The 15,851-nt window shown below is 40.2% G+C and overlaps 1 protein-coding gene across 3 annotated transcripts in view; it reads right to left on the bottom strand.

The window, feature by feature from the left end:
- Positions 1-15,851, bottom strand: part of esrrgb (estrogen-related receptor gamma b) — a 98,897-nt gene that overhangs the window by 7,635 nt on the left and 75,411 nt on the right. For all 3 annotated transcript variants that reach the window (XM_044376913.1, XM_044376914.1, XM_044376912.1), the window contains 2 exons: positions 8,214-8,324; positions 7,571-7,732 (listed from right to left, as the gene is read on the bottom strand). In XM_044376913.1, the coding sequence (XP_044232848.1) occupies positions 7,571-7,732; positions 8,214-8,324 (273 nt within the window). The remainder of the gene's footprint in view (positions 1-7,570; positions 7,733-8,213; positions 8,325-15,851) is intronic.

Below are 15,851 nucleotides of genomic sequence, written 5' to 3'. Positions count from 1 at the left end.
GTATAGTTGTATTTGTAAATGCATATGTATGAGTATGAATGTATGGGTGCATGTGTATATATAGATATATTTATATTTTTATATTTTTATGATGTACAACCATGTATAGATATATTTCTATTTTTATTAATGTAAATTCTGCTTCCATTCAGTTGTTAACTGTGAGCATGAACACAATTCATGAATACTAATAAACTCAAACTCAAGAATATAAATCAGTCAAGTGTAAAGGCCTTTGAAACATGACCTAGGGTGACTTAAACCATCAACTGTCAACAGTCAGTCCCTCTGCACACACCGTACAAAAGCACACAAGCTTAGTAGACAAATCCACTTCTAACCCTAACCTTTTCACATTCTTTTTGTCACAAAAATAAGAAATATAACATTAATTCTTGTTTTTAGAATAACAACAAAAAGATTCTCTATTTAAAATTTCACTTAATAAACAGGCTGAAATTAAATTGTCTGAAGTATCTCTACCATTATTTCTCTCTATCAAAATCAAACAGGTCACATAACTCATCTCCAGTAGAGTTGGTTTCTGGTTTCCTTATATAAAGTTAGTCAATTAGCCATATCATTTTATAAGAGGGGGGCAAAAGGGAGGCAATTTGGGTTTCTAAATTGGGCACCATGAGGGACTAGATTTGAAGCCAATTTTGTAAAGTTCAGTAGATTAGCTCTCAAAAAACAAGACTTTTTTTGGAGCGATATACAGGAGATATGTTGAGGTCAATGGTAGATTTGAACCATCCATAAATAAGAGACTGTGTTTTGTCCTGACAAATGGATATTTTTTCAACCTTAAATTTTGTAAAAAGATACTCAATTAATGGAAATGTATATTTCTGTTATTAAATCAAATAAATAATTGATGAACTGTGTATAAAAAACTGAAGCAACCTCAGATAGCACCATGATGAAGGCAAGATAGCGGGAAACTTGGGGGGTATAAAGCACAGCACAGCAGAAGTATTGTGACATGTTGAATTTTATTTGATTCTTCTTGTGCTTTGTGCCAAAAAGTTATATCACTCATAAAAACAATTATTCTCTTTAAATGAATGGCTTTATTACAACTTGGTGACATGGTGTGATTGAAAAGATTTCATCAATCCATCAAAGGTAAAGTCTAAGAACAAAATAAAAAACATGACATATTCAACCTGATAGCCACCTTCTTCATTCTTTTGTCTCTTGTGTTCAACCCTCTGAACTTGGAGTAACAAATCATCCAGGATCTTGAGGTCGACCCGTCAACTCTCTCCTCTAACATTCACACACACCACATCAAACAGACGGACACCTGAAAGGACCTCAACCTCCACAATAGCTTTCACTACTCTATGGTGAATAGGAAGGTGATTGGGGGTATTGACCAGGAGCCTGAACCCACCACTCTGCTTACTTAAATCTGAGGTTGTATGGATGGGGAATGGGGCAGGTTGACTTAAAAGAGGTCCTCCCGATGGTTCTTATCAAGCAAATAGAGAAACGACGGGGAGAGAGAGAATGAGGCAGAGAGAAAAGAGTGCTGGGGGTGTCATTGATTAGTAGATTGTAATCAGTCCACCAAATGCGAAAGGGGATCGATCCAAGCCTCAGATCTGACAAACAGACAGTTGATGGAGGACATCCGGTACACGTTTAGTGGGGGGATGGGAGGACTACGGCATCACAGAATGTAGATACTGTAGGCAGCATCGAGAATTCATGAATTTACTCTCCATCCCCAAAAGACACTTTTGAAAGAAAATTAACGGATTAAGGTATATTTAGTATAATGACACAGGATCAATGACTGTACTCATAACATGTTATTTGTCTGGACGAATCCAAAGTGAGTTAGAAAAAAGGATAAAGGGGAGCTGTTATGCTCATTTTGAGCTCTATATTTTTATTTTTTGGACTCCACTAGAGTAGATTTGCATGATTCACAGTTCAAAAAACTCCTTATTTATCTTATGCAGCCCCTCAGTTCAGCCTGTCTCTAACAGGCAGTCTTAGCTCCTGTCTCTTTAACGTCCCCCTCCCGATGAGCCCACTCCGTTCTGATTGGCCAGCTTTCCCTGAAGCTTGCCGAGGGGCAGGTGTATCAGAGTCGTATTAAGTTACTACTGATAAAAACCCATTATTTCCTGCTTTACTGGATCATATTAAAAACTTATAAATGACTATATAATGGGAAATGAATTTACAGGAAATGAAACATATTCCTCATCGAATTAAAAGAGCTTTGTTAGTGGTGCTAAAAATCGGTCGACACAATAAGATATGGAGATATTTGGAGCTATTTGTTCAGCGGATCAGTTAGCAATAATGCAGGGAGGAATAGTACAAGCAGAAACAGCCACAGTGATGATGATGTTTGATGAAGAGCTGTTGACGACCAGCACACCTCCTACAGGTAAATAACTTATTTTACTTTGCAGTACTGTGTAATGGAAAAAACACTCACAACGTGCCAGCTCGACTCGAGTCATAGCTTGGTGTGACTACCCCCAAAACAATGGAAAATGCCTTAATGTTAGCGGAGTGGAGTAGTGAGCAGATGACCATTTGCGAAATCCATCACAAGCTGACTTCTGCTCAGGCTGAAAGTAGATAAAAAACATTGGAAACCGAGAATCCGGAGCAGTCTGAAGCTTGTGCTTTTTGCTCACAGGGATTACTTCTACATATGCTTACCTCATTATTTGACACTTTGGCCACATTTAATATGAATATCTGACACTGTAACACTACATATATGACTGAAAATAAGGAAAAGGATAATAGGTCCCCTTTAACCAATTATAAAGAAGAAATGATACAGACAAAAAAATAAATTAATAAATCAAAATTCTCATTTGGCTGACCATAAAAGCATTAATAAATTGGTTATTATTCACCATTTCATTTTCCTATGTTCAGCTTTTTCTCTTTTTTTTGCACTACAACATACTTTACACATTTTGTGAAAGAATTCTCAAATATCTCAAATGTCACCCTCTTCATTTGTCTGCCCCTTGATCATTCTTTTCCTTTTCCACAGCCCGTGTTTATCTCCCCTTTGCACTCAATTTACTGAAGCGATGGAGTGACTTCTTGGCTCCCTGGGGGTCGCCCTTGGGGCTTCAGGTACGTCGCCTGGAGGTGGCTGAGTTAAGTGTTGCACTGGAGGATGATTCCCCCTGATGAAATATCAATATTTCACCCTACTGATTTAATGCTGTTTGAGCAAACATGACACAATATTGAGCAAAATAGGGAATGTCTATGTCTCTGTCTCTGCAGTTTCCGCCTCATACAATGACAAAAGGCATGAACGGAGACAAGGGATAGCTTTACACTGCACTATAAGATTCATATCTAATATTCAACCCTACAAGGCAGTGCAGTAACTACAAAATTGAGAAAAAGGGGTTTAAAGTTATCAGCTTGCACTGCAAACTGAGTAACAGACAGAACAGTTGTAATGCCTTGATTTTACGTTGTCAGTCCGATTATTGAACCTAAAGATATCGTGATACCTAATAAATTGGACAATCATGAGTGAATGCAAGGGGGAAATGCAGAATCTACAAATGAACAGTGTTTTTTTGAACTTTCTCGTCATTTTGAACTAGTTTGTTACAGAAAATTTTTTAAAAACTTAGTTTTGCCTTATTCATTAATATTGGATAACCAACTGAATTATCAAACTATTGGTTCAAAATTGATACTTTTCAGTTACAGAGAAAGCATAAAAGAAGGGAAATTCAACTTTAGCGAAGGCTAGCTGTGGCTATCTCACCGGGTAACATAGCTCTTTTGCTTTAGCTGTTTAATTGGCTGAATCTCTGAGAGATTAAATTAGAGATTAAATTAGATCACTAAAAGAGTGCAGTTAACGGTTGTATAGACAACAGACTGTAAAACCACAGTGCATGCAGGCTACTACGGTTTGATTTATCCCTTTTTTGCTCAGTTTTATGGTGTTTTTACAGAAAAATGCATTTATATGAGATAATATTTTCTTTAAATAGGTAGGTGTCAAAAAGTCAGATTCCATTTTGCCCTAGTAGGGAAGATGAATCAGAATCAAAATTTCCCCTACCCAACCATACAATTTAATATTATACTGCTTGTCTATATCTATAATGTACCTGATCCTGAACAAACCAAGGGATGTTAGCAATTGTTTGCAGCCCCACACAAAAAAGAAAAGTGCTTCGGCTATGCAACAGTACAGTAGCCCACAGGTACAGATCAGATAAGTAATTGAATCCCTATTCAGTACAATGAAGTGACTGAGTGGTTGGCAGTGAAGCTTGAAGCTGTCATTGAGAGCTAGGTCTAAAACAGACAGCAGTTCACTCTCTATTCATTTAGTATCATTACAGGCCTCCTAAGAGCCCTAATGGGCCTAATAAAAAGACAGAGGTAATAATGAGACTAGAGGGCCCTATATGAGCAGGAGGAGTAGGAGGGGGAGAGCCAGGGGAACAAGAGAACAAGGAAACGAGAGACTGTGTGTGAAAGATATGACAGCAGAGAGAGTCTGTGTGTGAGTGGCAGAGCAAAAAGGGGGAAAAAAATCAAAGAGGAAGAAAGCGATGCTCTGAACTGAGTGAACATTAAATACCAGAGGGCGGTGAATGCTGGCTCGAATATAAATCTACACATGTTGTGTGCAGTTACACGTCTGAGATGGTGTGTGTGTGTTAACAGCTGCACAAATTAGTGGCCACCTCTGACCTCCTGACAACCACGCTATGATTCTGTTTCCATTTTCGTGACAGTGTGTGTAAATGTAACATCCAATCAATGACTGCCTAGCGATGAGTCACAGCCATCCACTCAAACATGTTTAACTTGGGCTCGAATGCACAGGGAGGCCAAATGTGTTTTTATATCTGTACATTAAAGTAAACTTGTCTTGAGCCCAGCTATCCACCACAAATATATAAGCTTTCAAAATGACAACATGTAACAGAAAACCTATGAAACGTTTCACATCTGGATGTTGAAGGACTTTTACATTAATGGAGCGATCCGCAGTAATGACTCTTATTACCTCATCGTTAAGGCCATTTGTGCAGTGGGCTATGAGTGTAATGGTGGGAGTGGACTGTTAAACTGTAGGGACCCCTTTTGTCTTAATCGTTACTTGGTGACACTCTGACCCGGTGGCCCCGGGTAAAATGTCCCCAGAGTGTCACATGCCCCTTTAATAACTCTGTCAGGTCTGGATTTAGATCTTCATAGCATACCAGATCAATAGTTATACATAACAAATGTAGCAGAGATTGAGGTCCAAAAATATGACAGTAAATTTCTTGAATTCATTTCCGCACCCCTCCCTGTGGCTATGATTAAATTGAGGAATGTGTATCTGGCCTCCTTTTCACTCTCAAAAAATATATACCTGAATCAGAAAAAAGAGCTAGTTAACACATATCCATGTTCTCAGGATGTTGGATGAAAAAGAGGTCATGGAAGAAACTGTGCATTTGGGTCAGGGATGCTCCTTTTGTCCCTGATAAAGATTGTTTTTTTTTTCTCAGTGTAAACTCCGAAGTGGTGAGACAGCACCCTTGCCTCATACCCCAGCATTCCTCCAAAGCCTAATCTCCTAATCAGACTACACAGCTCCCCTGTGTCTTTGCAGAGTTGATCCTTTGAGGTTACTAGGGCCGATTTGGGATCAACACACCTTCACCCACACCAAATTACATTAATTAAAGTGCCAAATGTAAATTTGATGATGAATCAGTGATTAGGGTTAAACCTGGACAGAACAGGGAGCTAAACTGCTGGTGGTTGTGCCAACTGACAAACCACAGGTAAGAAAATAATCTCTAGTTGTTATGTTTACAGATCAAAATTAATTTACTACATTACATGACATTATAGCTGAAACAATTAGTCATGATAGACAAATTATATCATTTTTATAATTGATACATAGTTGCAGTGTTTTTTTTAATTAACACCACCATTTTCTGGTTCTAGATCCTCAAATGTGAGGATTTGCTGCTTTTATTATTTATTTTATTTTATTATTCAAAATTAAAAAGCTTTGGGTTTTGGTCAAAACAAGACATTTAAGGACGTTGTGCCCTGAGAAATTGTGATCGCCATTTTTCCACTTTTTTTTTTTTTGACATTTTCTGTATAAAACAATTAATTTATACATTGAGAAAATATTAGCAACTAACATAATGAAAAAGTTAGTTGCAGCCCTATGTTGAATTCAAACATGTCTCCATTTTATCTAAAATATTTCTCTGTTTAATTAGTTGAATTGTTCTACTTGTGCAATTTTGTACATACTATATTTGATTGGATCAATGAGATGCATCTACTTTTGGTCCAACCTGTGTTCCCTTTAAACACACTGAGGTCCAAAGTGTCTGTTTCAACTGATAGAGATGAAAAGAAAAGAAGATCTGAGAACATTTGCATAACAAGTCTTATTTAAGAATTTGTCAACAAGGACTGGGGAAATCCGTCAGTATTTCCCTAAGTAAATCAATTTTACCACAGGCCCTGTGTAGTCTCCTTAAGTAAGAAAGAGGATTGCTTTCTTTAAGTCTGGGATTGAAATGGAATACATTGACATAGGGGCGGATCCCACCCCCCCGACTCTCCCACCCTGCCCAGTCAAATCAAAGGTTTCAGCTGCTCTTTATTGATTAGATTTTAGAATATGGGACTAGCTTCTCCCTTAGGTGCAGATGAGTAGCAGATGTTAATTATCCTGTGTGTGCATGGATGTGTGTGTGTTTGGGGGGGGGGGGGGGGGGGGGGGGGGGGGGGGGGGTGTTTATATGTGCTCAACAGTCATTGAACTTCTTCTGTATTCTCATACTGTATCATATCTGCAAATTAAAAAGCAAACGACTCAACTTCCACGCTTTACCAGCAACATAAAGCTAGGTTTATGCATGACACAGTGTCCCCAGCATGAAGGTGCGTGCGCCAAAAATGACATCATTGCGTCTTTCGCCTTGAGCGTGAAGGCTCTGCCAGTTGTTGCGACGCTTGGTTGTGCGCCTCTGAATTTTTGTTACTAGGCGTGTTCTGCTCACGGACATGCAGAAGTGGCTGAAGTGCATTTCCTCATTGATAGCATGCATCGGCCTCACAATATGGCTATATTCCCCATCGAGACCTCTATCTGCATGTAACAGACAGACAGACCATCTCCTCTTGCATCACCTTTTTGATGAGCTCCAGGGCAGTGCATGTTGCCATGTTGGATAATGATGTTCTTCCGGTAACACTCATTGACTTTTTGCTTATTCACAGAATATTTAGTTTGTAAGCCCCCTGACGTTTTGGAGAACAACAAACAACGCGTTGAGCAAAAACGCCTCTGTACATGCTCATAGCTTGCATGCCATCTATGGAGACCCGGATATAAACAAGGCTTACAATAAGTTGCCTTACAATAATCCTTTTATCAGAGCTCACAAATGAATACCATTTACTACTTACTGAAATCTTTTTTTTTTATGAACATAAAGCATATATTTGACAATGTTGAAGTGTTCAAGATCCAAGAAAACACAGCTGTTCATTTGCAGTCATGTTTCTTTACCTGGGATATGTTTTGCCCAGCCGATGATGACCACCAGCTCACGGTCGGCCAAGTCGCACAGCGTGGTCAGGGCCTTGATGTCTCCGTCGGGCATTGTGGGGTCAGGCATGGCATATATCTTCTCTGGCTCCACCACCAACAGATGGGAAACGATCTTTGTCACTGAGAGACAGGACGACGGATGCAGGGATGAAGAGAGAGGAGAGAAAAAAGAGAAATGTGTTGTGATTTTAGGCAACAGTATACACATATTTTTTTTAAAAAAGAAAACAATTATTAATATGTAATTATAATATGTTTACTTTTTTGTTATGATACATTTGAAAACTATCATAACAGCATGTCATAATCTATTGTGCAAAGTCTAAAACTGTTGGAAGGTTGGCCTGGTGATTAATCTGACAGCAGCATAACTTAACACAGGTTTTTTCCCCCCATGACAGAAAAAATCCATCTATGCATCTAAAAATGTCATTCCACACTGGGATATTTTGTAAAAATTAAATAAATTGCGGTATTCCGATTCACCGCTCTGAGTCCCAAAATTTGATAGATAATATCACCTTTCTGCAATGCTAATGCATCTCCCAAATTTGCATAATTAAACTGGATGAAAAAAACCAAACCAAACTGTGTGACTCACATGGCTTTTTGGCTGGAGGGGGGATGGTAAGACCGAGGTAGCCGCCATTCTCTGCGTCCATCCTTCGCTTGTACTTCTGTCGCCCCCCTCTCACCCGGTCCAGACGTACACCTGCAAAAAATATCATAAATGTGCATATGTCAGATAAACCAGATTAAAATACCAGATAAAAGGCACTTTGAAGCAAGAGTAAAACTCACTGATTATTTAGTAAAATGGAATAAAATATAATTAATCTGAGCAACCTCCTCCCCTTCTATTTACTGGTTCATTTTTATTTTATTATATCTATCAGGGTAAATCTTCATCAGTAGATTTAGTTAAAAATGCAACATGGTACATTTTACTATAGTTACAGCTGCTGCTAATGATGAAATCCTCTTTGCATATATTTTGCTGAGTCATAAATCTCTGTCAAGGATTTCAAGGACTTTATTATTTTTTTTAACTCATTATAGCACACCCTATACCACCAAAACTGAGGCTTCAGTATCATATACAGGATTGTCCAAAAATGTTTTGCTCATTACAGTACATTACTAACTGGTATACCAAGCTCATTAAGGAAACCTTTCAAAAGTAATTTATTCCTGATTATATGCATATACTGTAACTGAGACCACTGATGTTTTTATCTTTGTATTTAACCTTTCAACTGGAAAGAGCGACTATTCAATACAGATTACCGATGGAAGAGTGTAAGTATCTAGTTAGTATACAAACGTGGACATATCTGGGATTATCTCGAAAGCCATCTCAGAGGACACGGGCGACATCAGATGCACCTTATGTGCTGGATTTACACTCTTGTATTAAAAGTTGTTTGTGCATTGAGGGAGAGCAAACAGATTTTACATGGTCAAGTGGAATTGAGTCGTGTGAGATTTCCCAGTGACTCATATAAATTCCTTTGATTCCCCTGGAAACAAAAGAATCCGATTAGGATGGTCTTTCAATTTCCTGACACCAACTATCCACTAACCTAATTACCCACTGTGCCCAGAGGGAGCTCATTCTTCCCAGCAAACACAGTGAGATCATTTTATGCCTGGCAGATTGAAGCTAAATCGAGAGCCCCTCTCCTAACACAGCTTTCCATTTGTACGCCTTAAAGTAATCAATAAGGCTTGCAAATAGACTTCTTGTTCTTTGAACACATGTGGATGCGGTTTTAATTAGTCAGTTAGGCAGCTAGGAACTAGGTTTGCGATAGATGGAGCTTTAGTAGTTGTTTTTACTATTACTCTTGTTTAAGGTAAATTTAAAATGATGAATTGTGCTTCAGGAAACTGTGCGCATGTACTCCACATACTAAATCAATTCAATCGCTTCCTCTCTATTTAATGACACACATAGGCCTAATAAAGGCGTATGCAGTTAAAGGCTTTCACAACAATAAGCTTGTGTAATGCAAAAATATATTAAGGTTTATACCCTAAATTTATGTATAGACTTGTCAGACTAAGTGACAGTGAGTTGTTGCTGTTTTTGTCCCTGACATGTCCCACCATCCTCACATGCATGTACACACACTCACACACACACACTCACACACACTGGTTTCCCTGCTGCGGGCTGCAGGGTCATGTGGCTGCTACAAGCGACAAGTGACCAAACAGCCGGAGTTAGAATTCCAAGATCCGCGGGGGCTGTTTGAACTGGAACATCCAACTGGCCCATAATTAATAGACGCTGACAAGAATTAAGAGCTCAGCGCTAACCAGTTTCAGTTTACAGCTTAGCGGCGCTGCAATCGACAGAGACCAAAAGCACAAAGGCAGAGAGAATGATAAAGAGAGAGAGAAAAAGGGTTTAGATAATGCTGATGAACAGGAGCGTTAGGGAATATCACAGGAAAAGCTGCTGTTTATGGCCAAAATGTATCAGTGTTCTGCAAGATCTCTGTTTATCTTTGTCTCACTTTTTCTTCCGTCTGTCTCTTTTTCTCTCTCAGCATCGGGTATACGTCTCCTCCCTGACAGCCCTGCCTGTCCCAGCCAGTGCCTGATCTGACCAGTGCGGGATTATCTCCTCCCCATGTGATATGGCACAGTACTGAGAATCTGACCACAACAAGACAGCTGGATGAGGCCCCTTGTAGAGGGCTGGTGATGGTGGTGGAGTAACACTCCGGGTTGTGTCATCGTCAGCACCACATTCCACACCTCAGGCCCAAAACCACTGCGGCCTGCATGCTTCAAGACAATGTAGTCCAGAAGAGAGATTGTGTCCTGGTAGTGAGGGGCCAGGCACACAGATCATCTTAAAAGCATCCAGATCCATTTTTTACGGTTGCTGGGCCCTCATAAAATGTGGCAGCCAAAATATGGATGCATGGGGTGAGGTTATGGGGTAAAAGAGCATGGGGAATGAGAGGTGGGAGAAGTGTGTGTGTGAGAGTGTTATGAGCTCGGTAAGATCATACAGTACAATACAATACAGTATGCTCATAACTTATTGCAGACTATGAGAGAGAAAGGTTGAGAAGCAAAGATATTGGCTGACAGTCTATCCTTGCTATGTGTGTGTGTGTGTGTGTGTGTGTGTGTGTGTGTGTGCACATGTATGTGGATAGACGATGAGGCATGTTTGCATAGGAGCAATCTTTACCACCACCTGACCCTGGCATCCCTTTCACATTCAATATCTTTATTGACTCGTGCAACCTTAAAGCACATTCCTGATTGAAGCTGTTGTGATTTCATTTATGTGGTGGCTGCTGTGTGTATGTGTATTTATTTCATTATATTATGTGTTTATTTTTATTCTTTATATATTTTGTATCTCCATTTATTTCCACAAGGTAGTTACAAGCTAGTCTTCCGCAATTAAAAATCTGACAGTCAGGGCTGTCACAGGATTTTATATATACTGTACTGAAGTGACACCAGAGACCACATTTATAAAATGTTGTAAATATTTGGATTTGTCATATTCTGTTCATCCTGTTACCTGTTTAATTATATTTGATCACAATTAAGACCACATATGCTCTAAATACACCTTCCCCACACTGCCAGGAATAAAATCCTGGTGGGGAAATAATTAATCTTTTATTTATTCATTTTTTGTTGTTCTAAAGGCAGTGAAAATTTAAAAAAATAATAATAATTCAACAAAAATATTGAGTCTAAAAATACTGGAATAAGTCTATAAAATGCTCACATTGTGTTAGTTTTAAAGAAGGACATGAGAGGACATGACTTTAGTGTCCTCCATGGTTGCTATGGGCCTGCACACAGTATAAAAGAAATAAGAAAAACACAGAACACAAACAAAACAACAGAAATTTGGTAGGCTGCTGAAGGTAATCAATAAAAATATGAATCCAAAAAGAAGAACAAAATGTCCAGAATAAAATACTAATAATAAAAAAGTCCCTAAACGAAAAGTACCACAAGGGACATTTATGCTAGATTAATTTATGTCAGGCAGAATAAACTTTATAGACAACAGATTTCATCACTCAAATGTGCATGTGGCTCATGTGTATCAAGCTTGTGTGTTACTATGGGAACATGTGCATGTGTGTATGTATCTCACGCAACTATTTTCAGCCCCTCACCTGTCAGAGGCGCTTCTTTCTAGAGAATGTGTCAGAATTGGCTGGCTGGCTAATGCTGCCAAAGGGAGATTAGGAGCACCCTATTTTAGCTGGGAAAAATCAGAGGGATGCAGCATGTGGCCCCTCCTACACGATCACTCACCCTTTACAAGGCACAGGGACCTTGCCCTTCCAGACCTACTTCGGAGGGCCGAGTCTGCAAGCCTGCAAAGAACTAAAGGCATCGGACAGCTTTTGTTTGACTGTTCAGAGTCTGGGTGGGCTGTAGGGAGGGAGGGAGTCTAGGAGAAAATGGGTAACAGACCAGAGGAGGGGGGTGGTGGGGGGTGGTGGTGTTTGTCAGGATGGCGTCCCACCTGCTCTAACCCCTGATGAGCTGACAAGACAAAGCTGGAGTTGTTCTCCCATTACAGCGCACCCTGGCATCGCTTTCTTTATCATGTTTTACACTTTTCATAAATCTGAGCCGACATGTCCACAAGGGGTATTACTGTGTATTACAGAGCTACCCTGACCACAAATGCGCCTGTAATCGAAAACATCTGCGTGGCTGGAGATGGTCGATTCAGGATCCCTGGTGTATTGGCCTTGCAGGTGTTCAGTTTGTGGCGTTTGCACAGCTTTGTTGTGCGTTAGAGTGGGTGAAAGAGAAAAAGACGAGAGAAGGGTGCCAGCAGGTGTACCTCAAGGTCTGATTCCATGTCACTTGTAGGCGTGATATACATTTGGCATGTGTGTACATGAACGGGTGTGTTGTGTGTGAGTCTAGTGTATGTATCAGAGGGTTGTAAAGAGGTCACCACTTTGTTAAATCCCCTTCTTCAGAGAAACACGTGTTAGCCTCTGTGTCTGATATATCACCTGCCAGACAGTGAGGACAGGACAGTGCAGAGCCTCTGGGTGGGCGCAGACTCAGGGCTGTACTCTGCCAACTACTGTGACACCCCTAAAAAGCAAACAAGGCCACATACATGTGCTGTTAGATAGACAAGTTTGTGGTACAATAAAAGATGAAGTGACAAGAGGTCAGGGGGTTGGTGGTGGGAGGTGGGTTGAGCAATACAAGCAGAAGCTAACCTGGCTTTGTAGACGGTGTATCAGCTAAGACTTTAAAGGCACCCATACAGTATAGACCTTTGCTATATCTTTATTTTGATGATGTAATCTTAGTGTATAGATTGGTTTCTGATCTAAACCTATTGATTGGGAAGGGACCTGACAGTCTGTGATATTGGATATGGCTTTACTAATCTTTTGTGTATGTGGCTGGAGGAAAATAAGGCTGTAATGTTACCCCGGTAGCCACGTTCGCTCAGGAAAGACTGCTGATCCCTATCTGTGGTCGGGCGAGGGCGAGACAGCGGTGTAGGTTGCCAAAATAGTCTGGCAGCTTGTATTCATCCACCACATTACAGTGGTGTCAGAAAATCCCCCACAAGCAAAGAATACGCCACAGAAACACTAAAACCTGCAAGTATTAACTTCAGAAGAGAAAAGGCTTAATGTCTTTTAATTTAAATTGTTAACAGATTTTACATAGAAATCAGCTTGCCTATAGTGTTATTTGCTTCTGTCTTGACAGGACATTGTTTTTAAACATGCAAATTTGCTAACATGATGATGTAATTACTTGATCATAGACCTTCACAGATTTTGTTGCAGCACTAAAACTACAAAAAAGTACAAAAAACAACTTCCATCATCAGCAGAAAATAACAAGATTGACTCAAATTATAAAGAAAAAAAAAGATAATTCAACCCACAAATTCCTGCAACATTTAACACCATACAGTAATGCTATGGGGGTATTAGCGCTGCTATTAGCTGTGGGCGCTGACTCCTGGCAGTAGTGACTGACACCATACCTTCCGCGAGTTGTAATTACGTGAGAGTTTTTCCATTGGACCTGTGACCTTTTATCAGCCTCAGCTGGACATTTAAGGGGTCACTGAACGAGATGGGTTCCTCAAACAGCCTCTACCTTCCACCCAGCTCATCCAGGCACTCTGCTGTGGCACAGTAGTAAAGCCAGATCTGGAAAGAAGCCTGTCATCTGCAATATGCTTTCCATGGGTCTCTTCTATACAAAATTAATTCATTGTCACAATAAGCTATACAGACTCTCTAACTCGTGTAATGTGCACCCACACAAAAAACACACACGACTATCAAACACATAACAAACTCCTGCTTCCTGCTAAAGTGTGTCAGGCTTTTACTTTTCTGTCTATTTCAGAAAGGTTGATTAGTTTGGATCTACACTTGCCTCCAAATGCACATGAAGCCACAGAATCAGGCTTAAGAACTGAAGTCAGCTGATTAGCGGCAGGTGTTGCAGGGAGGAGGGGTTTCCCTGCCCACCAACGGTGCTGGTCTTACCCTGGCAGCTGGCACTTTATAATTCAGGATGGCATGCTTGGAGAGGACTTTAGAGGGTCCTTGTGGAATTATTAGATACTTATAGAGCAACTGATCGCACAATTATGATATTGTTGCACTAGAATGAGTATAAACATACTGTAAGGTCAGGATGTTGTGAGCAAGGGTGGGAGTCACGGCAAAAATAAGGTGCAAGGAAATAAGCAGAGGATGAAAAATTTTAACATTGTGGTCAGTATCTTTATGATAACTAGTAAAACTAGAAAAATATCTTGAAATAGAACATAAAGATTACAAAGCAACACAGGTAGTGGCTGTACCCCTATCTGATGAATAATCATCATAAACAATAAATCATCTTTTTTATGCCCAATTTATCCAGCAGACGTCTTGTTAGATTGCTTCATACACTACACAATGTGATTATTCCTTTTCCATGACCGCCACTTGTCCACTATTATGTGATCTCATTACATGAAGTAGGACAAGTTGCTGGCCCCCCCACTGATTCCATGATCAAAGCCCCCCCAAGTCTGTAAGAGGCCACGCCACAGCACTATGCCACAATTAAATGTCCTTTTGCCTTTTAATTGAATGCCATCACTTTCAGAGAATCACCGACTGTGCCACATGTCGCGGTGGCTGTGATGCTGTGTCTCAGGAGCGGCAGACTCCCCCTAACACATGCTGACTGTCCACATGAACGGTTTAGTATGGCCTGCCACAGACAATACCCCGTCGTTTTTCCCTTAAGCATGCGCTAATAGTTTCAGCTTTATTTCTGAAGCTACGTTATTTTTTCTGGCTGTAAGTCAAAGCCTTGGTGTGAGATATTTGGGATGGGATGAAGACATCAAGTGTGGGCGCATGTATAAATAGTAGTGCTGTAATGGCAATATAATACAACCCTTCATTCTGAGATGAACAAACACAGCTACATCAGTGTGCTGTGAACAGAGAGTTATATTGGTGGAAGTGTACCAAGAGCCTGACATATAATCTTGTGTTACTAGCACAGATTGAAGTTAACTGCTGCTGGTGTCTATTATGAGACATGTTTGGAGCTGGCAGAACACAACAAAACTGTATGACCATGGTTTTATTTTAGGAAATTTATGACTGTTCTGTCTCCAAGTGGAGCCTATAAACAAATTCTCTAACTGCTTCTTTTTATGTCAGGATATATATCATACAATCAGTGTGGATGGCAGTGGGCTCAACTCCAGAACTTGACCCAGTGTGATATGTCTCCAAATTGGGATGCCACATTCTAAAATGTTGTGGTTAGAAATGGCGAGCCATATAACTCTTAATGTAACAACATAGGTGACTTTTACTTTTGTGTTACCACACCAACCTCGTACACATGAACTGCCAGACAGCATATTGTTATTTCTGATAACTATTAATGTGTTGAAAAACAGTCGTATTTCAACAATGCAATCTTACATCATATGACTGTGTGAACCCCAGTTCATGCACTTCCCCCCCTTTCATAAAACTCAGGTGTGATACTCTGTCACAAAGTCATTCAAGGGTCCAGGCCCAGCTCCCACTCAGGCACCACTGGTGGCGGTTCCCTGTCTTCTATAGGTGGAGCCTGGGGGACTCGGGCTGCTGTTGTGTCCATCCATGCAGCAGGCAGTGTCTGAGGTCCTGAGGTATCGCCTGGCCTCTGTCCTAAGGTGGCGGAG

The sequence above is a fragment of the Thunnus albacares genome, chromosome 16 (assembly GCF_914725855.1).
Source record: "Thunnus albacares chromosome 16, fThuAlb1.1, whole genome shotgun sequence".
Taxonomy (NCBI): Eukaryota; Metazoa; Chordata; class Actinopteri; order Scombriformes; family Scombridae; genus Thunnus; species Thunnus albacares.
This window is presented reverse-complemented; position numbering and strand designations above follow the sequence as displayed.